A 27,882-nucleotide genomic window follows, 5' to 3' on the forward strand; every position below is an offset into this window, starting at 1 on the left:
AACTCAAAGTCAAGTAGTCACGATTCAATTGCCTACATAACTTCTGCGCACACTAGCAGACTTATCTTCACACACGCTATATGCTAGACACTTCAAATTAGTCAACAGTCCACCTTCTGGCCCTGCAGCACCTCTCTCTAAGGCCCTATGAGATAATTCAGGGGAAATTTGCTACAGAGGGAAATTGACAAGGATTTAAAGGCCCAGTCCTGCTAATAGACTAATGGCTGGTTACAAAGTCTCAATCAATATCTGAACAATACCATCAGGAGAATATCCCACTTTCTCCAACTGCCTAGTGTTCTTCACCATTTACACTCATGTCTTAAAACCAGTCATATAAAAAATATCTGTCTCTCACCAGATACTGATGAACAGTAACACCCAAACTTCAACTTAAGACAGGAATAATAAACCTCCTTGGTAGTGGTTAGATTAGCAACTGATTACATATTGTGTAAAACAATAGTTTTAGATTCCTGGGAGGAATTTATCAAAGTACAAGGATACATATCATAGGTAACCTTTATGGAGCTTAGATAAAGTGGAAACTGCTTCTCAGTAGGAAAAAGTCTGCTTCTCAGTGAAGTATTCAGACTCTAGCACTGAGGAAGAAAAAAAGTTTAGAGATGAAGTATATGTCTCTTGGGATTCCTAAATCATAAGCAGAACAGGCTATTCATAGATGAGAAATCAATGAGGCATTTGTAATTAACCAGACAGGCCCAAATCGGAAGATATGTCTGCCTTAGACAAAGGTCAGCCCATATAATTCGCTGAATGAAGATTCTTGAACCATCTAGTTATCTGCTACGCTAGCAAAATGCTAAGATTAAGTAAATCCCCTGAAGAGGGATTCTTTGTGTCTTTGTTATCTATTTAATAAGGTTATTAAGAACGAATTCTCAATATGGACTGGAAGTGTTAAGACGATACCAAAAGTTATACTAACACCCAAGCTAATAGTTGCAGCTAATTTTCTTTTAAAAGGCTGAGGATCAAATATTAAGCAAGAGTTCTGATACAAGGACCAAAGGCAGATACATCTGCAAACATAGTAAGCCTTTTCCCTAAGTTCAATATACCTAAAACAGCAGAAAATGTCCCCAGTTCAGTGATCATTCCATCTTTACAACACTAACCAAAACCACGTAGATTTTTCTAAAGACAGAATACTGTTGAATCATACTTCTATACCTGAAATCAGTAATAAACCTTATTCTCGCTTTGCTTTTCTTCCTTTGGAAGTTAAAGGTTCAGATTAATTTTGACAATAGACATGAGTTTTCCAAATCAACCTACCGAGATCTATTCCCACAGCTCTGAAGAGGAGAGAATGAAAATGACATAAAAACAATTCCCATTAGCTTATTGACCATATATGCTCCAAGGGAAATGGCTACTTGCAATATGTTGGTTTTATTTCAGCCACATCCTATAACCACTACAGTTGCACAGTAGTTTACTTAGAGGAACAAACTTGAACCCGAGTGGGTTACTTTTACCTGCTCGGGCAAAAAGTCTTAGTCAAATATAAAATTGTTGCATCGTTGTTTTGGTATCACAAACATTTGCTAATAGAGCAACCTTTCTAAAACTAAATGTTCCGAATGCCTAGAAAGACTTTCTGCCACATGACAACAATGTTACGTCAAACCAAATTTTATCAACAATGAGTACTCCTTCCTAAAACTGAAAACACGCTGTCACGCTATCCATTAAAAGCTGTGCTCCTTCAGTCCCCAGCAAGCCACTGGAAAGAAGCAGAGCTCTTCTAACTGTTTCCCAACATCTCCTAAAATAATTTCTTGAGGATAAATGGTAAATTTCATTAGTAGTACAATTTAAAAAAATAAAATCTGGAAAAGCCACATTGTGAAGGCCACATTGTTGCAAAGATACGGGTTCACAACACAGTAACAAATAACATTGAAAACTCCTCATTAAAGCCCTTCATACACATCTCTATGCAAACCCCGAATGGCCACGCACACATTTTTTTTTAAGCTAGAAAAAAGAATGTAAAAACACTATGTGTTGGAATGGTGGCTTACAGTCCTCTTCAAGTAAGCTGAAAGCACTAGTATAGTTTTAGAAGTAATTTACTTTCCTGAAAAGCAGTGCCCCAAAAGCAGAGGCAATGATTTCTACACACATGGAGTAACGTCTAAATTTTTATGTCTCTATTTTGCTGTTATTAACAAACATTAGCATGAACATATTCGAGTACCACTCAAAGAAAATAACTTGCTTACAAGTTAGTTAAAAAGTTGAATTTACCTTGTGGAGTGTATTCAATTTGCTGGGATGGTGGGAGGGAATGCTACACTGACATTCTCAAAAGGAACATGCCTTACAGGACAATATGGACAACTGACCTGCATAAAAGCTTTTCAAGGCGATGAGGAAGAAAACAATAACCTGAAGGATAATAGGCTACACTACAGTTCCATTCAGCAGGTCTCTTGTTAAAAGCATTGTGCAAAGGCACCTCAGAATCCACGCCAAACAGCTGACAATGCAAAATTAACTCTCCTGATTCTCCCCGGAGCCAGCCTGCATTAGTGAACCTGTAACAAGTACACCATGAGGTCATTACATTAAGAAGCCTATACTGAAGGGATACATTCATCAGCTTAACACTGCAGACAGATTATCAGTTTCCCACCTCTTTGACACAAACCAGTGGGCTCAAGAACTACTGGACGAATCCTCACGTCCGACCACTGGAATTAAATCTTGAAGCCTACAAAGCAGTAACGTCCCAATGTTGCAAAGCACATGATGCTGATACAAGCTCACAGGATTTAGATGTTCTTTTCTTAGAATAAACCAAACAGCCATAGCACTGGCCTCTAGGAGGGCAGAACCTTGTAGCCCTTACTTACAGACAAAAGCTCTGAAGCCCAAGGTAACGGTCTCTGGTTGTATCTTAACAATGTAGTCATGGCTCACTCACAGATTTGTTCAGACCCCTCTGTACACTCAATATCCTCAAGTACACATTTAGGTGTATCAGTCCTGAGCACACATACATGCACGTGCCTACGAACACAGATTAAACCCCAAATTGCACTGAGAACAGGAAAAATAAGATTTAAGAAAATTAATACCAAATATTTTGCCTAGAACAAAAAATATTAATTTTCCAAGATATCACCACTGGAATTATAATTCAGTTGCTTCCAGCTCCCCTGTGTAGTCCAAGAGAAGAGACGGTCTCTTTTCCTGAAGAAAGAAGTGTATCATACAAATTACTGGCGTTGAAGAGAAAGAATATTACCAACAGAATGAAAACAACTGAACTACAACTTTCAGAAGAAGTCATGACAGACTTTCTAGTTTTAGCTTGGATTAAAGGTTATTGGTTTGTTTTCTTGGCTTTTGTTTGACTTCTATGATGAGATGACTAGCTCAGTGCACAAAAGGAGCATGATGAATCTTTTTAACCTGGACTTTAGCAAGGTGTTTGACACGGTTGTCTCCTTACCTAAAAATTAGTGAAACAGGGATAACTGGATTATAAACTGGGTGCAAAAACTGCCTGCCTGAATGATACAAAATCCAACTCACAGGAGGTTAAGCAGATAATTATCTGTTTTCCTTAGAGATTGATACTGGGACCAATATTGTTCAACAACTTTATTAATGACCCAGAGAAGGGAAAAAATACAGTCAAAGATACAAAAAAGAACTAGTACACAAGACAGGAAATAGCTAAAAGAGCAGTCTTATATTTTGCAATAAACCTCACGCAAGAGTTTGTACAAAGTCAATAATCTTTACAGATTATTCTACATATATATGTAAATACATAACTTACAGTTATAGATTACATAAAGAAGATATTCCATTTTCAGTTACAAGTGTCCTACATTGCTGATTTCAGTGGGGTCACAATAGCATGCCCAATTCTTCCCTCAGTCATTTTTTTTTCCAATCTAAATTCACACTAATCTCACATCAATTAGTAAAAACTTGAGGAAATATTGGAAAAAAGTACTACATCCTTGAATATAAGGAAAAAAACCAGTTTTTAAGACACAGCTTAATAGATTCACTAAAATTAGCAGGTGATATGCCTGCCTGTAATAGCATAGCACTAGACCCAGTGATCCAGGAATACAGATTTGAAGGGGACCTCTTGGGAAACATTTCTAGGTGAAATCAGACACACTAGTAAGTCCACATCTGTCACCTAAAGTCTGTGCATCCACCTCTCCTTTGATGAGCTTTGCTTTGCACAACACAAAAGTAAACTTTCAAATTTCATCAAAAACTGCCTCCAAAAGATGCTGAAGGAGCAATGCTGTCACACTTCAGTATATTATTGAGCTCCAGCTGGTTGATGCTGTATTCTTTCTGGTGACCATTTCCAAACTGTACTAGAAACTTCCCTTTAAAAAGAAAAAAAAAAATATTTTCTGCTCCCACAGCTGGTAAATGCAGAAAATGAAGAAAATCAAGCTGTTGGGGCTATACTGTTGCCAACAAGTGAGAGAATTAGATGTGAAAGGGACACCCGGAGTTACTGGAGAGCTATCACAGGAATTCAGGACCACAAAGCATGTCTGTTATTGAGATCGGAATTCCCAACAGGTTCCAATAAGATGCAGATTTTTTGTTTCTGAGACACCGTTTGTTTTCAATTACAGCCGTCTACATCTTCCGCTAACATTCTTCTGAGATGAGACCTTGTACCTGATAGTATCCATTTTCAGCCCAGGGCTATGACAGACTTTGCTAGTGCTAAGTGCCTATGTTCTAAATCCAGGATAGTCCAGGAAATTAATCTCTCTCCAGGTTTCCTTCTGTTTAGCACCACATTCTTCAAAAAAAGATCTCTGGGAAGAAATAAATGTACTCCCTGCTTCCCCAAATATCATTGCCACCATGATTGGGGTTGTTCAGCCTGGAGAAGAGGAGGCTCCGGGGAGACCTTATAGCAGCCTTCCAGTACCTGAAGGGGGCCTACAAGAAAGCTGGGGAAGGACTGTTTGCAAGGGCACGTAGCGATAGGACGAGGGGCAATGGTTTTAAACTAGAGCAGGGTAGGTTTAGATTAGACATTAGGAAGAAGTTCTTTACAATGAGGGTGGTGAGGCACTGGAACAGGTTGCCCAGAGAGGTGGTGGAGGCCCCATCCCTGGAGACATTCAAGGTCAGGCTGGATGAGGCTCTGAGCAACCTGATCTAGTTAAAGATGTCCCTGCTTACTGCCGGGGGGTTGGACTAGGTGACCTTTAAAGGTCCCTTCCAACCCAACACGTTCTATGATTCTATGATCCTAAGAAAACATGTAAGAACACACCTTGATGATTGAAATTGGAAAAGTTACATTCATATACAAAACAGAAAAAATTGACAGAGGATGGCAAAACAGAAACACTGTAGAGACAAGCCTCTCCTAAGAACGTATCTTAGTGTTCCAGGTTGGATTCTGCCCTGACTCTCACCAATCCTTGACAGCTCTGTGTAGCAGCAGCATACAGATCAGCATACCAACCACAATGACAATGGATAATTCCACTCCTGCCATAGCCTTCCCTATGTTTCTAGGAGTGGGAACAGAAAAAAGCCATTCCAAAAATACGTGGGCAGCCTCACACAACATAGGAGATCACAAGACATTCAAAGAGGAACTGAAGCAGGAAAGAGCCCATCTGATCTGCATCAATGGTAGAGACCCAACCTCAGACGGATCTTTCAGCCCTGTAAATTGTTCTAATACTCTACACAAGAACTACCACTAGCACTCATTTCAACAGTTGTATCTAAACATCCATCTTCTTCTACTGCACTTCATATAACTGCTTTGGTTTGTGAAATAGCCCATTTCCTGTCCATTCCTGCTCCTATGTCTGGCTCCTGACAAGGTTGTAGGCTGGCTTTCTCATGATTGCTAAGACCCAGTTTTCCATTTTCCCACTCTATTACTAACCTGGCTGAAACAGATTTATCTTCATGTGATCTCAAAGACTAAAAAAGAGATCGGAAAAGGTCTCTTCACATCTAGGAGAAAATCCTTAGGTTGAGAAGGGTCACATGAACAACAAAGCCCACCTGGGTTAACACTGCTAATGGAAGCATGCAGAGGCACTTTGGATAGCAGATAACAGATGATGGGTTTTGGTAGTCTGAAGTTGCTTCCTCCAAATCTGGGATGTTGTCTCATGCAAGCGGGAACAGAGATTTTGGTGAAGCATGACATGATGTACGTACCCTCTACAAACATTTTGAGCATCGTAGCCTGGCAACAATCACAGTAGCACAGAAGAATATCAGTTTAACATCTTCTCTTTTCATACAAGAGGAACCCATTATCCCTGGCCTCTGCTTTCCCAGGAATAATGGAAAATAAGTCTTCTCTAGAGGCAGGCACAAGCCTTCTAAACACAGTTTCAGAGTGCTTAAAAAACACAGTTTTTTTTCAGGCAAGAACAAACTGCATTCTTTTCTTCTTTTTTTTTTTTTTTTTTTTTTTTAAAGTATATTTTACTACCCAATTTGGACAACTGGTCTTTATCACAACAGGCAGAAGAATTCCTTGAGAATGCTTGTGTATGGAGGAAGAAAGACAGACAGACAGTACACTTTACAGGAATTGGTACTGATAAGACAGGAATTGTCTGGGCTCTTTGGACTGATTTGCTGTCCTGCACTTCGTGGAGCTAAGCAGAGAAGGCAGGTGCTGAGGATTAGCAGTCCTGCTGGCCTAGATGGGAAGGTGCAGAAAAAAGCCTGCTGATTTCACTAGTAGTTTCCCCTTCATATTAGTCACTTCAGTAACCCTTGCTTCACTGATAGGAATGAAACAGGGCTCAGAGTACCAGAAAATATTAAAACTGGGTAGCGATTTCTCTGTCCTTCAAGACTGTGGATGTATTTGTTCTTAAAGCCCACCCTGCCCCACCTTTTACCCTTCTCAAAGGCCATACTGGCTTAGGGTTTAGAACTCCAAGGGAACTCAGGTTAAGTTCCTCTTCCTATTACACAAGACATGGATGACAGTTTTGCTTGTGGCCCCACAGTCAGATGAACTGGGACAATAGTAAAAGAAATTGGAAGGGTTTAGGAGGAAAGAACGCGATAAAGAGGTTACCAGACAACATCACACACCACTGGCAGAGCCCAGTGTTCTCTACTCTCAGATGCAGATTTGGAGAGGGGTGGCAGGATGTACTTTGTTGTCAGGAGCGTATAACTACTCAGGTGCAGACTTCTATAATCACACACCACACTTTTGAGTTCATTTTTATAGTTTTGGGCATAGGAAAACACAGCTTATTTTCCAGTCCTGATTATCTTGCTCTGGAGGCTAGAAACAAGATGGACTGCACCCTACTTACAGCTATCCAAAAGCAACACCTGTTATAGGACAGAAACACTTTCTGCCACTGACTTCACCTGAAACTGGAAGGGTAGTAGTTGCTGCAGACATCTAAAACTGTTCACATTCAACTTGATTGTCACCCTCCTGTACACCCCGCTCCCCCCACATCAAATGCAACCCTGAAACACATTAAGGTCAGACACATTAATAAAAATAACATTATGGAGTTAGAGAAATTTCAGACTCATTTGAAGCATTTAAACTAATGAAAATAATATCAAGGTCCGGCTCAGTCACCAGCTGCTGAAGAGAGAAAGAAAGAATTCTCCAACAAAAGCGGTGTTCCCTTGCTACCTATAATAGGCACATACAATCCTGAACCTCAAACGCAAGAAAGCAGAAGTATCCATTGTAGTAGACTTACTTTAAAAAAGAAAATATAATGTAAATGGAAGAAAGAAACATAATAAGAAGAATACAACATAAGCACCAAATCTTACTCTCCTCAGTTATGCAAGGTGTTGAAATTCCATGCCAGATTCTGTTTAGGCTAAACTCAAAAAGTCACTAGCGTAAATTAAGAATAACTCCTCTGAAATTAGTACAGCATTGTCATTCTAAGGAAAATAAAGTTGACTGATATTACGGGATATTCTGTTCAGCTGAGGAGATCTGGCTCCTAAGTAATAGAAATTTTAAAATCCACTGAAGTTTGACAATTAAAATAAAAAAACTTTTAAAAAAATGAATCTGTAAAAGTCTCCAAGTGTGATTATTTGAAAACTCTTGCAAGTAACAATATTTATAAATCCAACATACTGGACTTCTTTGAAAGCAAAGAAAACACTTACTGTGGTTGCATTTGCTGAGGTAACCCAACAGGAGGCTTCTGCTTGATGGTGAATGCCATCTGAGTCATAGGGCCAACCTTCGGTGGGACCTGCACCTTCTGAGAGAAGGTCTGCTGGGCAGCCTGCTGGGGTATGGGCCATGGGGGAACAGCAGGGCTCCGGCCTCCAGTGGAAGATGTGTCTTGCATGACTGTATCCTCACAGGAATTACCTTTTGTTCCTGGTTTACACACACAAAGCTGAGGTCGCAGGCACATCCCTCCATTTTGGCATGGTGGTGCACAGTTCGCTAAGAAAAGACATTTTAAGAAGTACCTGTGAAACAGAGCATGATTGAAAATGCAAACCCTCCCCGCAATAAAAAAGGATGTTAATTGCTACATTGCTAAGCTCCACAAAAGATAGCATATAAGTTGGTATAGCTTTTACTACTTTCCTACATAAGACATGTACAACATTTGAACTTAGAAAAGTAAAATACTGGTGAGCTAAAAGATAGGAAATGCACAAGCTAAAACAAGAAATACAGCATTATTTCAAATCTTCCTGTTAGCAACCTTTTATACTGTTGTTCCCTGCATCCTCCCTCCCTATATTTTAACAACCAAATTGCATCCGATGAAACAATATCGTGCAGATTATAGAGTTTTAATACTGATCCAGGCTTGGATTCATTCTATTACTATTCGAAGTCACAGATCCTCCATAGGTACCCAGAAGGAATCCTTACAGTTATGTTATAGATGACCAAAACAATGTGGCGAACCATGAAGTGATTTAACCCTTCCATCTCTAAAGCCCAAATGAAATCCCCTCCGATATCACCACCGTAATAACGTAAAAAAGGAGACACATAAACTGCTGCTACAAAGACATATCTACACCTAGGGCTGTAGGCACTTCAATCCAGTTTTAATACATACATTTACATATAAAAATAAACACACAAGTACACATATAAAATAACTTATTAGGATGGGACAGTGGAGGACTAATTTGTCAACTGATAATACCATCTGATACAAACGTATCATGTATACCACTCATACACGACACTAGAACTTCCCTACAACTTTAACCTGAGCTTTGCATGGGCTTCTTCTCCTTTCATATGTTGTTCAGCAACATATCTCCTTTTCAATACTACTTAGCTGAGTAACAAAACAATAATTATTTGCTTGCTTATATTTCCGTTTATTTTTGAGAGTATATTTTGTCTTTGACTGCAGTAATACTGAAGAACATTTTCACCATAAACTTGAGAAGGGATTTACAACAAGCATATGTTGTAATATACTAGCCAATTCTTTCTTTTGTTTTCCTTTAAGACCTAGATTTTGCTAGGAACAGTAAAAATTTGCCTATACGCACATGACTGAAATTAATTATGTCTTTGGAAAACAGATATAGGAGCCCTAAACTCTAATGAAGTTTCATTGGCTTTGCAGAGAGTCTGAGACCAGAACAGTGATCCCATCATCTAGGTCATCTGTAGAAAATGTGTAAAGACCACAGTGAAACAATTTGGGCACAGTTTGGAGTGCTTTAGAAAAATATCACATAAAAATTTCTGTTAAAAAAAACCCAAACACACAGGATTTTCAAAAGTCCCATTTTTACAACATGAAAAGAGAAATTCATACTGAACATATATTTCTTGAGATTTATGGACATGTATCTATATTAACTTCCAAACTTCTCAACAAGTTATTTAAAAAACAGAAATCAAACACAAAAGTAAGCCAACAAGACCACCCCAAAAGTCACTACAGTCAAAATATCCACTCTGCTAGGACACTGATCATTATGTATTTCCTCACTCTCAAAACTGAAATAACCATTTATACGTGCACAAAAGACACCACTGAGAAAACTGCAACTCTTTCTCTCCTGTACTTAAGAGCCAAAGCTGTACTTCAGAAGCCTAACAAAACTTAAGTTTCACTTATCAAAGTAGACCTAATAAGGTTGCAGTTAATTTAAAACTATGCAGCTGAAAATAGAACCTGTATTTAAATGACCTCATCTTTCTTACCCAAACAGACTTCAGGATTCTTACTTCACTGACAGCAATGTAAACCCTGAAAGTTTCTCAGCTTTACATATACGTAAAGCATATGAAGCTCTATAGGACAAACTGCGCTACTCTGGCCTTATGTTACAAAAGACCCAGTTTGTCTCAAACCCTGTGAACAGTGACAGCAGGATGAAAAACTGATCCATTAGACCTTCACAGCAATCCACCCTTTGATTGAAGTTCTTCCTGCATGACATCCTGGTCTTTAAATTGGAAAGGCATGGATTTGATGCATGGACCACTTGGTAGATAAGGAACTGGCCAGATGGCTGCACTCAAAGGGTTGCGGTCAACAGCTCAATGTCCAAGTGGAAACCAGTGACGAGTGGCATTCCTCAGGGGTCAGTACTGGGACCAGCGCTGTTTAACATCTTTGTCGGCAACATGGGCAGTGGGATGGAGTGCACCCTCAGCAATTTTGCAGATGACACCAAGCTGTGTGGCACGGTCAACACGCTGGAGGGAAGGGATGCCATACAGAGGGACCTGGACAGGCTTGAGAGGTGGGCCCGTGCGAACTTCATGAAGTTCAACCAGGCCAAGTGCAAGGTCCTGCACCTGGGTCATGGCAATCCCAGGCACAAATACAGGTTGGGCAGAGAATGGCTTGAGAGCAGCCCTGAGGAGTCCTTGGGGGTGCTGGTGGACGATAAGCTCAACATGAGCAGGCAATGCACACTTGCAGCCCAGAAAGCCAACCACATCCTGCAGCTACATCAAAAGAAGTATGGCCAACAGGTCAAGGGAGGTGATTCTACCCCTCTACTCTGGTAAGACCTCACCTGGAGTACTGCGTGCAGCTCTGGAGCCCCCAGCACAAGAAGGACAGGGACTTGTTGGAACAGGTCCAGCAGAGGGCCATGAAGATGATCAGAGGGCTGGAGCACCTACACTATGAGGACAGGCTGAGAGAGTTGGGGTTGTTCAGCCTGGAGAAGAGAAGGCTCCAGGGAGACCTTATAGCAGCCTTCCTGTACCTAAAGGGGGCCTACAGGAAGGATGGGGAGGGACTCTTTATCAGGGAGTGTAGTGATAGGACAAGGGGTAATGGCTTTAAACTGAAAGAGGGTAGATTTAGATTAGCTATGAGGAAGAAATTCTTTACTGTGAGGGTGGTGAGGCACTGGAACAGGTTGCCCAGAGAAGTTGTGGATGCCCCATCCCTGGAAATGTTCAAGGCCAGGCTGGATGGGGCTTTGAGCAGCCTGGTCTAGTGGGAGGTGTCCCTGCCCATGGTAGGGGGGTTGGAACTACATGATCTTTAAGGTCCCTTCTAACCTGAACCATTCTGTGATTCATCAATCCTGTGTAACAGATCACAAAATTGGATAAAATAGCACATTATTAGGAAAGAATAAAAATGAACATTTTAATTGACATAATACAGCAGTTTTAAAAATGTTCAAGACAGCTGCAGGGTGCCAAATGTATGACCTAATTATTTCAGTTGAAGACAACAATAATGGCACATCTTACTGAAAACACCATTATTTTCCATAAAGCTAGGCTTCCAAAAACTGGAGCATGGAAGTATTCAGTTTAAAACTGAAAAGCAGGCCAAAATACTCCTGTTAAAGGCAACAGGCTTGCTCCTATTCAATTCAAGGAGGCCATAACTGCAAATTCAAAATGGGGCAAGGCAAAGATGCAAGTAACAAGACTAGCCTTAGTGGGTCAGATCAAAGATCCACTTAGTCTAGTCTCCTCTCTCCATTACTAAGGTGAATGCTTAAGGACAGGTGTAAGGACAAGGGTGAGAAGCAGTAAAAGTTTGTACCACTACAGCCTTCAAGAATTAGAGGCTCAGCAGTTTCCTGAGCAAGAGCGCTGGTTTTGTGTTTAGTAACCCTCAACAGATTTTTCTGCCAGGAGTTCACTGATCTGCTTTTTGAACTTGTTAGTTTTAGCATCCAAAACTTGCGGTGCCAAGGAAGCTGGCCACTTTGGAAGGCCAGGCACAGACAACATAACCAACCTCACGCCAGTTCCAGAAGAGTAATGTGGTGAAGGAACATGGGGTTCTTTTGGGTTGGTTTTTGTGTTTTAAGAGCATGCAAATCTGTATCTACTAAAGACAAAGCCACAGTGCTACGTTTGCTTTGGAAGTTCCTAAATCGTGAAGAGCTGAAAGCATTTTCCGTAGCTGTTTTCCAACACGTTCATCCTTTTTATACATCTTTCCCTAATCAACTACTGATCGCTAACATTGTGGACAGAACACTGGGTTAGAGGGACACTTATCAGGCCCGGTATGGTTTTATTTATGACATTCTTTCAGAAAAAGTAGTATAAAATGGTAACATTACCATTAGGCTTAACACACAGATGTGTTGGAAAGGGTGTGTTTGGTTTGGGACTAATCTAGACATAATGCACTTTTCAGTCCATGTGTTCATGTTATTTTGGTTAAAGAGTATATAAATATTTGCAGGAGCAAGACCTAAAATAAAAGGTTTATAACAGTTTTAAAATATGTAAATATTTTAAAACTTCTACATATACAGAATGTATTTCTGTTTTAATACATACTAAATAAAGCATAATTTAATATATTGTCAGTAAGTACAAAGTTCAGATAAAAATTTCTTTTTCAGGGCTTTTGAAAGAATCAAAATACAGGTACAATTAGCTCCCCTTGTCATGAAAAAAGTTTTATATTAAATTCCTGATAATTCTTGAATTGAGATCATTAAGATCTCATTTCTATGCTAATCCCTTTGATTCTACCTTGATTCACAACTACTTTCTTCAAACAGTAACATCTCATTTACAAGGTTATTTCCTTGTGTGTCTAGATCATGTAGAGAATTGAAATTCACAAAAGACATACTTCTCAGTGAGAAACTCACAATAAACAAATTTAAGTGTCCCAAAACTTCCCTGCACTCAAGTTTCTAACCTTTTAGTCTCAGCTCTACCTTAAAGCATCTCCTTTATCTACCAAGTGCTGTTAGTACTTAAATGTCCACAAAAATTTTTCAACATCATTCCTGGATTTCCAATATTTTGATACAATGATTACTATACAACAGCGTTGTGAGTTTTGTGCTATTTCTAGTAATCCCATCCACTAGATTTTTCCTTTCTGTTTCCACATAAAATGTAACATACCTTCCTCCCCCTCCCCCTTCTTAACCACACATAGTCAAGCATCAGTTTAAGCAGAATGAACTGACTTTCAACAAATTTCATCACTGCGCACATCAGCACAGTATGTACCAACTTCCCTCATAGGAGTGAGTAAAACCTGTCAGGTAAAATACATGCTAGAGAGCAAATAATAAAAAATATAGTAATTGGAAAGAGGATTTTAAGTGTGGGGCTGTTTCAGATTCCAGCATAAAATGGTCGAGAAATGACGCATGCATCAAGTTTACAGAAATGGGAGAGACCAACACTGACATGAATATATCTCTGCTTAGAGCAGAAATTTCAAGTTCCTTTACACGCAACATAGGAATAATGTTAAAGGCACAGTAAATATTGTTTTTATTTCATTATTTCAAGATTTCTATTCCTCAAGCATACAAGCAAACCAAACCAAAGCTCATCTTGGTTGAGTGCGCATCCTAAACAAAAAGTTGTGATACAAAGGCACCTTTAACTCCTGCTGTGTTGAAAGACAGAGCAATGACCCCCCACTGATTCCAAAAGAAAAGCAGTGAAGCACTTTCTCTGAAAAGTGAGAAGCTGTGGGTTCTGAAAGGAAAGAGGCATATTCCAGTTTCCCCTCAAAAGTCTGAATATGGTGCCAACATCCTGGAGAAGATCAAAGTTTATAATAGTTTCCTGTTCTCTGAATTGCCCTGCTGATTAGCTCACCACTTACTTTTACACTTTTATATCATTTTATATAATTTTAAGTCTCTTAAGCTGTTGTCAGGACTGAGGATGCAACACTGGAGACTAGAAACCCAAAAGCTAACTGAAGGAACATTTAGTGCTCACCATCTAATGCTTTTCTGGGGATCTAGTCCTCCATCTGAGTATCTCTCTCCAAACAATTTTCAAAAGTTGAATTTTACCAGGAATATATCCAACAATTCTACACAGTCATTAAGGATGGGGGAGAGAGGAATTCGTGACCAAGGGCAAGACAATCACGTTGCAAGACCATTCCATAAAAAAGTTGAAATTACTTAAATAATCAGAAGAAACAGCATTAACTGCAGAAAACTTCTATGTTCTGTACATCTCTAATGGAGGAAGTATTACGACCATCTGTGTCTTCCTATACAGGAACTTTGCTTTTATCATAACTATACGGTCCTTAAAGAATTCTTTCCCTAAATATACTTCAAATAAAAGCATGCGTCACTGTTGGAATTCTTCACTGGTCCACTTCAAAACATCTGGTGCATTCCCACACTGGCTTGGATGGCTACATAAACATGACCTCCAAGAAAGGAGGGAAACAAAAAAACGACACATTTGGCATACATATTTCTTTTAAAACAAACAAACAAAAATCACAGAGTTTCTGTCTAAACCTAATGACAAAATAACATACTTTATTAAGAATGTTTTCTATCTATCTTCATAGTATTACCTCTAAATGCTAAGATTTATCAGAATTTAATAGCAGCTATACTCATATACTTCAAAAGCCTAACTTCAGCAAAAGCACACATTATTTTATCAGTCATAAGAATATAACATGCTGTTTGATACTTGGCATTTTCATTCACGTTGTGTTTACTGGAGTTTATATAGTATAGATACTTAAGTTAGACTGTACAATCTGGGAAACACTTTAAAGTATTTAATTATATGAGATCATAATTACACATATTCTGACAGTACAAACGTTTCACATGCTATAGATCCTTCTATCATTTCAGGATTAAAAAGAAATTATTTCACTACAGAATGGACTAAGCCAAGGAAACCAGATTCACATGCTACATGCTGTTCTTGCTTGCTGGACTGGTTAACAATCCAGTCTGCAATCCTTTTAATTCTCTTAACCTTTCTCATTACAGTGCTTATTCATTTTGTTACAAAATACTTCGCAAGAAACACACAGGAAACTGAACAAACTAAGATAAACTCAATAAAGAGACAACTGAAAATTTTTAACTGGATGTAGGATTCAGACAACAACTGAAGTGTTACGGAAAAGAAATACCAGAGAAAAGACTATTAATCATAACAGAGTAATTAAAATGCTAAGAACAATAGTTATTCCTAAATCCAACAAACTCTCAATAAGAGTTCACCATTTACTTGAGCTTCTCCAAAATCCAGGCCTAAACTGCCATCTAGAGATAAAAAAAACACTGATTTGAACTATTAAAAAACAAGTCTTGCCACAGGACACACAAAATTCCCACTTTATGAGGACACAGCTCTCCAAAGCTCTAGGTTTATTCAGGGATTGCTATCCACATTTCACAAAAGAAAAAAAAAAGAACACAACCGAACAGAACCATTTTTAGATCTGTATTTAAATGAACATCTTGCCTTGCTAACAGTTAAAAAGCTTGTTCCCCTTCTGTGTGCAGTCAGAAATGCAGAGAGATGCTAAAGCTTCGCTTTCTTTTTGTAGTAAGTGGAGAGGATCTGTTTTCTAGGAATAAATTAGGCTATGCTAGTCAAGTACTGGTGCTTTTAAAGGCAGAACAAAAATCTAAAGCAAAAACCCCAAACTCAACTCAGCATCAGCCCATGTTAGTCACAGAACACAGATTCACTTGACAACCTGAACCACCCATAACCTGCTAACCCCCAGTACTGCAGTATTTGAACAAGGAGACATTTGCGGGAGGTGTGTGTCCCTCTCCATCCACCCTCCACTAACTCCGTAGCTCCCAGGCAATCCAAGCTTGCTTTACGGCAGGATCAATTGGCACAAGCAGCCCTTCACACTGGAGGGCTGCAAAGAATGGTTAGAGGTGCTGCACCCAACTTTTTCTCAAGGCCCCGCAGAGTGCAGAACCCCACCTCTCACTATAGCCCCACTTTCCCAAAGACCGGGAGTCTTGCTGATTCCATACACATGGAATTCTGCTTTGCCCTGCTTTCTCACTTTGCTGGAGAGGAAGGAGAGGGGAGCACGCCCCACTTCCAGCTCTTCCCCCTTCTCTATGCTCAGGAAGAGCAGCCATACAGAAGAGGGGTGTAAGCCTAGTATCTTAAGTATCAAAGTATCGCTTCAGTCATTTTGTTCCTGCACACATGCAGAACTAGGAGAACACCGTGCAATTGCTGGATGAACCACAGCTCTCCCCAGCATCTATGCAGCTTTCTACACCACTTCCAAGTTACACATTGAAAACAAATAGCCACACATCTGACGGGGGGGGGGCGGGGAAGGGAAAAAAAACCCCACAGTTTTCTGAGTTCCTTCAGATACTATATTAGCTGAAGAAGTGTTCAGGACTTTTTATCCACTTTAGATTTACCACAACTTTGCTACATGTTCCTTTTCTTCTGTTAACACTAACTGCCACAATGAGCTGAATGAGTTCACTATCAATCTTTCACCTGCTTCAGTGCAGAAGCACATCATCTTGAGAAGTTTTTTTTAAGGTTCTTTTTTTTTTGTTTTGAATCTATAAACACACATAGTATTTGCATGAAATAGAGATTATGTATCATTATAACCTTACTTGTTTCCCGTAAAGTCCCAAATGGCTCACAAAGAAAAGGCTGAGTAGGTTTCACCTCATACTAACTGTGGACTTATGTTTCCTCACCAAAACTTGGCAATGGCACAAAGCATGGTCACATCCATGCAGCACGGAGCAGCTAACAGCTCCCCATCTCCTCTTGCAGGAGGGCAACTGGCTGCCATCAATAGCCAGGAGATGGACACTGTGCTCAAAGGCTGCATTACTGCTTTAGCTCAGGTTGGGCTTCTTTCTTGAACCATATCTTATCAATCGCGCTCACAGAGGTGTCGTTCATGTTGTGGGGCCATCTTAAGGCACATGCACTGTATTTCTTTTAGATGCAGATTTAAAAAAAAAACAAAACAAAACAAAAAAAACACTAAACCCAAATCATGAACGCTCCAAGAATGCACCTAACATATTTTAGCCTCATATTGGCATTTATTTCATGAGACCGGACTACACCTAGTCTAAAATAAAACACTAAGTCCTGAAACACGCATACCATGGGCCTCAGGTCATCAAAACCAAAGGCTCTAGTCTACAGGTCGGCTCCCATTAGTCCATGCTGCTTGCTAATGTAGACAAAGCCAAAGATTACAAGAATCTGGGATCCTCTCATTCTCCCCTCTTCCAAGGACAGTAAGCGAAAAATAAAGCAGAGTAAAACTACCACTGAGTGCTAACAAGAGCTTTCCACTACAAAAGCCAATCTATTCCTTGCATATGGAATTCAAAAGTTTTATTTCCATATTACAGTAGCAAGCACAGCAGAGGCAAAACCAAGCTACTCAAGTAATGGCTTTCAGTTTTTCAATTTTGAAGTGTTTAAAAACAAGAAAGAATAGATTAAAAAGTACTAACATATAGGTTAGTTATATGAGGTCAAAGTAGTTACATCTCTCTAAAATGGAGACATTTCATTTTGATTTAAATGTAATTTGAAGGAGATTGATAATGCTTTTATTGAGATGATGGTTTTTGAATGAGAAGAAACAACATTTGGGGAGAGTATGTTATAGTTAGGCTTTGTACACACAATGTAAATAAACAGAACTCGGTAAAACTCAAAGACACAAAACTGATTAAGCACAAGCCTCAGTAACCCTTTATGTCCAGAAAACCTCCATGAAGCACAGCTGCAAACATCTGAAGTACTCAGTTCCAATGATAAGAAGTACAGCTCTCCTGGATACCACCATTTTTAAGAGATTAATTGAAGACAGAAAAACAGTCGATTCTGAGCAACTAGTATTAAACTACTTAGTGGCACAGAGTTTTATATCTAAATTGGGAAACCCACGTATGCTTCTAAGTTTCCAGGTCTGGATCTTAAGCCTGTATCAGAAGACCTAAGCATGCAATCTTTCCCTCACCTTCCCCCAAGAAAATTCAGGGGCACAAGCCAGAAGCAACCTAGGGCATGCTCCATCCCAGGTCTTGGACAACTGGAGGTCTAGAACTACTGGTCATATTGCGAAGTGCCCTTGTCCTGAAGGAGACACAAAGCTGTAGCATACTAACTTAGCAATAGCGAGAAGTGTAGGTCTAGAGGTTTAGAGATCAGATGGCTCTAACTGAATAGCAATACACAAGCAGAAGTCATGCAGACTCAGAAACTGAACAAAGGGGACCCTTCCTCTGGGCAAGTATCAGCATAACATTCCAGTCTCCTTCTCCAGCAGGAAGACTGGATGCTACTGTTGTGTATTTTCTTATTCTGAAAAAATAAATTAAGCCTTGTTTATATATAGCACATTTATTTAATATTGAGTCAGGAAGCTTTTCAAAAGAGAAGAGAATTAGCAAGATAATATTTTAATACAAAAACAGATAACCAATTTTTTGTCTTATTTTCTGATGACCTTTCCAAGGTGCCTGAGCACATGACAGACAGGAAAGAACTTCATGACCAAACTCAAAGAATCCTGTCCAGTTCCAACCCCAAAATCCTCACCTTGTGCCCGTGAGTGGAATACATGCATGCACACATACAACACCTTCAGCTAACAAAGACAAAAGATCCTTTTTTTAATCTTTATTGACAACAATGGTGTATGTGGATTCTACACTTAGATAGACAGTAATTCCTCTCCCTATAGGAAATTTACTCTAAGCATAATCCTGCAAAATCCACTTCCTCATCTGTTTGTCCTAAGAGCCTTTCTTACACCTCCGCAATAAGGAGCTCATACTTCAGCTTTCCCTTAACAGCCAAGTCTCTCTTTCCCACTTGCATTAGTTAATTATCATCATTATGTTAGTGGAAGTTAGAATTCTGCCAGGCAATGCTGTTTTTTAAACCATCCAGTTTACATTGAGAATACTGACAAACAACTGATGTTAACTCTCCAGACAAAACATATTATTATATGTTTTAGAAGGGGTTTACTATTACAACAAGGTGGGTCTTTTATATATTTTTTAAGGTATCAGATCCTGCATACAATATGTAACTTCTTTCTTGACTTCCCAACATGAAAAACAGCTCCTTGTAATCAGTAAGAAAAGGAAAACAAAAACAGAACAAACAGAAGAGCATATTTTGTAGGAAGTAGTATTAACTAATAGAAATTTAGTAGCAAGTAACAAAATAGGAGAAAACAGGTTTCAATAGGATAAACATACAGTTGCAAGACAGGAACTCCTAATTTCCAGCTTAGGCCTTCCAGAAAGTTGTTATAACTTGTCCAAGGCCACATTTAACCTATGGCTCAATTTCCATTAGTGAAATAAATAATAAAAACCCCACACTCTAGGTTTTACTTGCCTTACAGCCATGTTAAAGAGCAAATTAATGTTTGTATAATACTCTGTTAATGCAACAAGTACTAACAAAACATGATGTCTCCAGCCTTGGTGGTATCTTATTATTGCGCTTACACAGATTATAACCTATGATAACTATGACTGGAAGAAAATCTTTGTCATAAACCCTTTCACGTGCTTCTAACTTTCCAAGGTGTTTATTGCTGTGGTTGAATTTTTCCCACCTTTGTCTCTACCCAAAGGTGAATGTTCTGAACACTTCAGAAAGGTCATTTTTGATTGTTAGACATCATTCTCCTAGCGTAAAGCAATTCTGAACACTTTCAACACTGAGCTTTACGATTTCATCTTTTTAATTAGAATAATGCAGCTCTTTATAAGGAAAGTCACACCAAGTTTGAAAAAGAAGTTCTTAAGATAAAACTTTATAATGTAAAACTGAAATATTAGGCAGAAAGGGGGAAAAAATTACATGCCTAAAATTCGATACGGTAGGCGTTCTCATACAGGTAGCCCCCAGGAAAACAGAAGCTCACTCTCTGAGGACAGACTGTGAGACTTCCAAGAGAACATGACTACTGTAAACACAACAGGCAGTTCAGCTTCAAACTAAAATTTAGAAAAAGGACTTCAAAAGTCCACTTGCCTTCTCTGTACAGATGCTGCCCTCTGACCTGCAGAGAAACATTTCAAATGCCCCCTGGTGCTGCTACTGACGGAAATTCAATGCAGCTGCCACTGCTCCCAGCCAGACTGCCACCTGTCTGGTACAAGAGTCACCCAAGGGAACGGCAGCCTCGGCCACAGCACCATGCCTGAGAAAGTAGGGCGAGCGAACCACCATGCAAGAGAATAGGAGAGGGGAAGATTAACAAAGCCTGGGCTGCAAGACCATACCTCTTCCCTTTGACCCATCATTCGGTGGGTTACAGGCAGGCTTATTCACACAGGTGCAGCAGAGCAGAAACACATGCTGCTTGTTCCAGTCTGGGATTACACCTGAGCTAATAAGCCTCGCTGATCAGAGCTGGCTCTCAGCACTCTGGTTCTGGAAGCATGATGCAGACAAATGGAAGTTGGCTCTGGAAAGAGCCAGTACGGGTCTGGGGTTTATTAGCTCAGGCTTTGCACCACGCAAAAGAATATAAACTGGCCCTAGAGGCCAAATAGCTTATTAAAGTGATACTGAGCCTGAGCTAATAAACCCTGACAGATCCAAACTGACTCTGCATGAAGTCAGCTCAGGTGTGCCTGCATCTGTGCCACAATTAATCCACAACTGCAATAATCCACTCAAAAACAACTGAGAGTCAACTATCTGAATTTGAAAACCACTTATTTTTACAGGAAAGAAAGGGGTTAACTTTTGTTCAGTTATAGGGTTTCTGTTCTGAAAGGAATACGGGGAGGTTCAAGAAAAGGAGATATCTGGCTTTTATGACTGTGAGACTAATCTTCCACAGCTAAATCAAGTCAATGCTCTCTCATGGTTTGCCTAAGTTACAAAACAGACAACTTCAGTACATTTAGTGTTTCCTTGGCTTGCCAAGAGAGGGGTAAAACTGAGAAGATCCAAGCCAAGTGTGTTATACCATTGCTAGGAGGTATCAGAGTAGCATCAGAGCAGGCAGCAAAAATATTTAATGCTAAGGAAAGCCCAATATCAGAGACATGAAGTGAGAAAGAAAGGTCATAAAAAATCCCCCCCCTTTCTTTTAACTCTTTCTGTGTCACTCCATTCCTCCAATAACTATATGAATAAACCAATTAATTCATGGATTTAAATTATATTCTACAGTTAACCCATAAAAATTTAATTGCCTGACTTAATCCTTATTGAAGGCCCTAAAAATAAAAAGGGAAAAAAAAAAAGAGAGGATAAGAGAGACAACAGTTGAATGATAATGGGAGAAGTCAAAAAGACAGAACTTAAAGGACAGAAACCAAAGAAAACTACTTAACTTATAAACAAAAGTTAAAAAGGATGGATTGAAGTTATTTGTTAACAAAAGTTACTAGAAGACAGAGAAAGAGCCACAGAAAGGAAAATTGTTTGAGTTTTGTTCAAAATAGTGAAAATAAAATTGGTTTACAATAGCATTGCAGTTAAAATACGGTTTTTGACTTGATCTCCTGAAATTAAGTGGTTTTTCTCACTTTGATTTAGTCTTTCAGCTAAGGTAGGTGATTATTAAGCTTTGCAATTAGTCTCAAAATACCATCTCAAACACCGTAAGCTGAAGGTAGTCATTCTAGTACTTACGTGTGTCAAGCAGAAAAGGTGACTAACCTAACACAGCAGCATGTATTTTAATGTGAAAATGTTAATTTAGAAGACTCTCTTAAATGTCTGTCTAAGTTTATCAGGGAAATTGTGAAGTTTTGCCTTTAACAACCTACTGTAATAAAGTCTTTGCTTCTTAGCAACAGCTCCATGCAGGTCAAAGGTAGTTGACCTTTCTGAGGATTACAAATGTGATTGTTCCCTATTGTGAAAATCACACACAGGGACAAAAGCCACTATAAAAAAACCCCAGACTATGCATCTTGAAAGCATTGTTTACTCCAGCTCTCTCAGGGACAGAAGCCTGTCTTGCTGAACAAAAGTGATGTTCCAAGATCTGCCCAATCTCGATGATACCTAAAGGGGTCTCCTGAAGAGATATGTCATTCCAGCCTTTCATGACGTCATGGCAACATCACTCCAGTTTAGCCATTTGCAGTCAACCTGAACCCTGACTAAATTAGCGGAGATTCTTCCTGTTTCACATTAGAAAGGACAACCCAAGCATTATAGCATTGATTCAATCAGTGTTATTTTATGCATGTATTTTGTGTTTCTAGAATACTCCAGTAAAGGTACATCCCTCTGCAGGACATTCTCCAAACCCACTTCTTTTGCCTTGTTCAAGACTTCAATAACTCCATGCCCTAAGCATGGTATCATCATGTGGGCTGCTGGTGAAGGGACAGTGTGGGTAGTTGCTTGCCCCCCACCTGTGTTCCTCTGGCAAGTTCTTCACCCTATCAAGCCCCCCTGTTCAAAAAACTCCCAACACCCAAGCATTAATGGGGGGGGCGTCCCCACAAGAAATAACTTCTGTGCAGCTCTCTCCAAAAATGCCTCTATCTGTGCTGAGAATAAAAATAAGAAGTGCCTGTTGTTCATCCTTTAGCAAAGATGAAGGTTAGCAAGCAGGGATTTTGAGGTGAAAAGTGAAGCGTTATGACTGCCATGCACCACTATAAAAAAATCCCAGACTATGCATCTTGAAAGCATTGTTTACTCCAGCTCTCTCAGGGACAGAAGCCCGTCTTGCTGAACAAAAGTGATATTCCGAGATCTGCCCAATCTCGATGATACCTAAAGGGGTCTCCTGAAGAGATATGTCATTCCAGTCTTTCATGACCTCATGGCAACATGAGAAGGGCTCAAGCACATGCGCTGGTTAACCATGCCAGTGCAGCACAGGTGGGATGTGTAGCTCAGCTGTCACCTCTTCACCCACAGCCCATGTCAGCAGACACCACCTCGCCAGATGCCAGTGCAGAACCCCACTGGTCCCCCCCACTACTGACTGCGGTGGCGTCCCCACGACCCCCCCCCCGCGACCCACACGGCTACTCACGTTTGATGCACCTCTGGGAGCCCGTGGCCTTGCTCCAGCCGTGGCAGCACTGCCCCCCGCACACATTCACCCTGCGGGAACAGCAAAGAAGGAGGAGGGTCCGGTGGGGCTCCCCCCCACGACGCCGCGGCCGGCCCCGCTTCGCATCCCCAGCCGGGCGGCGGGGCGGGCGCTGGGCCGGGGAGAGAAAAGGCGGGAAGAATTAAACGTCCCGAAGAGCGCTGTGAGGAAACTCCTCGCCCGGCGCCGGCTGACTGGAAAGGCGAGCCGCCGCCTCCCGCAAGAGGGGCCGGGGACGGACGGGCACCCCGAGCAAACGACAAAGGAGGGGGACCGCAGCTCACCCCTGGCAGGGCCGGGCCACCCCCGGCGCCTCAGCGGGAGGGCGGAGGGGCGGGTGGCTGCGCGGCTCCTCGCACACTCGACGCCTCAGCCCGGGCGCGGCACCCGCCGCGGGCTCCTGGATGGTGAGGGGAGAGCTGTCCCACCGCGGGATCCCCCGATCCCCCACACCCTTCCCCGAGGGCAGGCGACAACAGCCGCGACGAAGGTGCTGGAGATGGGGGTGAGGAAGGCTGCGGGCGGGCAGCGCCACCGTCGCCTCAGCCGTGCTGGGGAGCGGGCTGCGTGCGGGGCAGGGGGTGCGGGAGGGCGCCTTACCCCGGCGGCGGCGGCAGCTGGTGCTTCTGGCGGAGGGGCAGGCCGGCGCTGCTGCTGTTGCCGTGGGGGCCCGGCGGCGCCTTGGGCCGCGGGCCGAAGCGGGCCGGCTTGGCGAAGGAGGCGGCGTGAGCAGCGGAGTTGGGGTGGACCTGCCCGGCGGGGCCCAAGCGGAGCTGTACGCCCGCGCCTCCCGGCTTGCTCATCCGCCGGGTCCGCTCCAGGGTGCCGCTGCCGGTGCCGCCGCTGTAGCGCGTGTTCAGCTGTACGTTAAACGTGCGCTGCTGCTGCTGCTCCCCCCCGAGGAGGGTCGGGCGCTGGTGCCGGCTGCCGGAGGAGCCAGCCCGGCCGGGCTGCAGGACGTAGGTGATCCTCCTCAGCCGGCCCTTTTCGGAGGCAGCGAGCGCTGATGACAAAAGTGCACAGGCGGCGAGGAGGAGGAAGCCCCATCTGATCCGAGCCATTTCCACAGCGGGAGCGCCGGCAGCCGGCGAGCTTCCCGGACCGCCGGTGCAAGGGGTTTAACCTCTCCGCCCAAGGACGTGGGTGCTTCCCACCCGCTCCCTGCGCCCCCCCGCTGCGGGTCCTTCCTCCGCTCGCTGCCCCCCAACCTGCTCCGGGGCGGGGAAAAGGGCGGGGGGGGGAAGTAAAAGCCTCAGGTTGCCCCCACCCGCCCCCCGAACTGTTAGGAAAAGTTCAGCAAACACGTCGCCCCGTGAAGCAGGAAAACATCGTTGGAAGAAAGGAAGCGGCGGGTGCGAGCCGAGCTGCGAGCGGAGCCGGAGCGGGAAGGGAGGAGGAGGAGCAGCGGCAGCAGGGGAAGGGTGTTTGCTGGAGCGGAGGGGGGGTGGGGGGGTGGTCGCAATGGAGAGCAGATGTTTCTGTTGCCGGAGCTGCCAGGGGTCTGCGGGCGGGTATACGAAACGGTGCTTAAGCCAGTCCGGGCTGAGAAAAAAATAATAATAAAAAAAAAAGCCCACCCTCTTTTTAAGCCTTCCTCCGTGAGTGAGTGTGTGCGGGAGGGGAGGGAGGGGGTGGGCGGGGGGTGCCCCTGCCCCGGTGCCGGCCCCGCGAGCCAATCTGGGGCCGCCGTGACGTCAGGCGGCGCCCCCGGGGCGTGGGGCCGGGGCCGGGGCCAGGTGAGGGGGGTGATGGGGACGATGGGGACCCGGCAGCGGGGCGGCCGCGGGGGTCCCGGCTCCCGGCGGGGCCACGGGAGCCCGCGCCAGACCCCGCGCCGTTCAGTGAGACTCAAAAAATACGTGTTTTTCACCTTATGGTCGCCAACTTGCCGTGCTGCCTGTGGCACAGGCGACATTGCTGTCCCGTACAGTTGGGGTGACGTACCTGCACTTTTGCTATACCTGAGTGTTTCTTTTCTATTTTAATGGAAATGGGGGAGTTGGAGAAGAAAAGGGGAATACGCTGATTGCCGCCTGTATCTTGCTGTGGGGCTCAGTGCAGCGAATTAAGAAGGCTCCATCCGAGTAGAGCAGTGATGTCAGATGGAGGCAAGGCTTTAAACCCTCAAAAAACCACTATATCCACGCATCATTTTGTAGGTAGGAGCTCAATGAAGGCACTTACAGACGTTAAAGGTAAGCACACGCCTCACTCTCTGCCTGATGAGGGCCATAGGGTTGAAATTGCTTTTAGCAGAAATCCTGGAAGGATTAGGTGAGATCATGTTCTTTCTTGTATTTCTTTGTTGGTAAAGCATTATGTATTCCTAAAGAACAAAATACAAACCACAATTGTACACTTGGAATTAATACATAAGGAAAACTGCCCGCATTTCTCTCCAGTGTATCTTAACTGATGTCACCAATTGTAAATAAAGAAAAAAAAAACCAAAAAAAAAAAGAAAGTTCACAAAATAACCTGAAGATTACATCTTTTAAAATACTCAGAAGCTGATGTGTCCGAGTTCTTTCCAAGAAACTTTGCGGAGAATCAAACAGTTTGCAAATCCAATAGCTTGGAATCCACGTCCTCCTCCCTGGGTTCTCCTCTGCTCTTTTTCAGGGCTTTAAGGACACTGACCCTGGCTCCAAACTGGTGAGATTTTGTTCTTAAATGCTCTACGCAGCTGGCACGGGGAGCAGGAGGGTTTCACATTGACAAGATTCCATGCAAGAGCCAGTATTACAAGCACAACGGTCTCTTCCTCCTTGGTTCTCATCTATTTAAAACTGCCCAAAAATAAATAGATGTTTTAAATAGATGAGAGTTTGGAGCTTTCTATAGTCACAGTGTAAGAGAGCCACATCAACATTAAAGGCTTCTGCTCCTGTTCTTCCAGTGCTCTGAATTGAAACCCAGTGTTTGAAAAGAAAACGCCACTAGCACGGGGGGCTTCTAAATCCACAGTTGGTTAAACTAGAATGAAACTCTGTGGTGGCTCAGAAAAAAACACTGAGATAAAGTCTGAAAGTAGCCCCAGCTTGAAGATAACTAAGTTAACTGTGAGACCGCTGCCTCCTCTCTTAGCAAACATATACGTCTGTTGTTTTTTTAACTTGGAAGATATTCTCAGCAACTGAACTGCTCAGCCTTCCAAGGCTAATTATTGTCAATCCTGAGTATGCTAAATGTTTTTACAGTGTTTAGGGAACAAAAAATACCTTGAAACCAGAGAGGTGGGGTGAAGACTGAGTAAGTAGAGAGAAACTGATGTGGTACTCGGGATTGTTGCTCTGCACAAGACTGCTGTCCTTCAGAAGTTTTCCAGAATGAGATCACAACTACGTGTGTGGCTGGGTTTGTTGAACAGAGGGCAAAAACTGCATCATTCCACAGCAGAAGCCAGTTGCTTTTAAGAAATGTGGGTTTTAAGTCATGTCAAGCAGGGGGCAAATGTGGTGTATTACTGGCTACTGTACAGCAAATGGTAAGGGACCTCAAGGGAAATATATTCACAAAGGTGGATGCCTTGCATAAAATGATCTAGGTTCAAAAATATTCTTGAAAAAAAATGTTAAGTATTAGCTGAGATTAATTGGTTGAGGTCAAGCACTCCTCACAAATTTACATGGCAAATCTAACATTCATTGCTCTCTCTTTCTCTCTAACAAGGAAACCCACGCTTTTCTTTGTCTGTTTGTCTGTTTTTGGTCACTTCTACACCACACCCCTCCCCAACCCCACGGCCCCACTCCCAAGTCTGGAGGGTCTTGGGTGTTAGGGACCTGGTTTGGGGTTTGGCTGCAGTGACACGCTGAGTTGGCCGTAGTTTTAACAGCTAAAAGAGAACTTCAGTGAACAGCCACTGCAGTTTAAAGCTTAGCTCAAAATTTCTTCACACGTAGAAGTCCTGCTTCCAAAGGCCAAAAAACACATCTGTCCAGCACCAAACAGCTAGATGCTGGCCTTTCATAAACAAGCCAAACGGCTACTAAAGCTCCTGAGGATCCTCTGGTAAATGGTAACACTGCTTTTGAGAAACCTGCTCTGGCTGCCTCCCCACCTTCTGTGGAAAAGGCACCGACTGAATTTGGAGTTAGAAGCAGGAGTTGGTATCTCACACCACTTACCAGGTACACCACTCTCTTAAAGAACTGGGAAAGCAATTCACGCTCTTTCTGTTCCTTTCCCTCTTGGTTTGTGACTAAAGGGTGAACACAGGGAAAAATAAAGAAAGGTCCTTAGTCTGTACACCTCCTGCCAGAGGAGCAGCCCTCTGGGTCCTCCGCAGTAAGGGCGTAGCTGAGGCTGAGAAGGGCAGAATTGTCTGGAAGATTGCGAGCAGGACGGATGCAGGAGGCTGGATTGCTGCCGGATGCGATGGCAGGATTGCTTTAAGGGTTAAAGGCTTAATGGACAGAGAAGAAGCCAGTTTGAGAGTCTGAGTATCTGCAACAAGAACCAAAATAGCATTATTAAAACCAAAATGAAAGCAAGAACTAAACTGCCATGTATGTTTTTGTTCAAGTCTTATGACTTTGGGGCCAGT

The 27,882-nt window shown here is 42.3% G+C and overlaps 1 protein-coding gene across 8 annotated transcripts in view; it reads right to left on the reverse strand.

The window, feature by feature from the left end:
- The window catches only part of LTBP1 (latent transforming growth factor beta binding protein 1), a 203,657-nt gene extending 178,996 nt beyond the window's left edge, over positions 1 to 24,661 (reverse strand). For 6 of the 8 annotated variants that reach the window (XM_063328799.1, XM_063328800.1, XM_063328798.1 and 3 more), the window contains exons 1-3: positions 23,934 to 24,660; positions 23,274 to 23,344; positions 8,185 to 8,473 (exon numbers count right to left, since the gene is read on the reverse strand). In XM_063328799.1, the coding sequence (XP_063184869.1) occupies positions 8,185 to 8,473; positions 23,274 to 23,344; positions 23,934 to 24,394 (821 nt within the window). In that variant the 5' untranslated portion in view covers positions 24,395 to 24,660. Of the gene's footprint in view, positions 1 to 8,184; positions 8,474 to 23,273; positions 23,345 to 23,933 lie in introns of all 8 variants that reach the window. The other 2 variants (XM_063328796.1, XM_063328794.1) reach the window with 1 other exon arrangement.
- Positions 24,662 to 27,882: the final 3,221 nt, after the last annotated feature.

The sequence above is a fragment of the Chroicocephalus ridibundus genome, chromosome 3, assembly GCF_963924245.1.
Source record: "Chroicocephalus ridibundus chromosome 3, bChrRid1.1, whole genome shotgun sequence".
Lineage (NCBI taxonomy): Eukaryota > Metazoa > Chordata > Aves > Charadriiformes > Laridae > Chroicocephalus > Chroicocephalus ridibundus.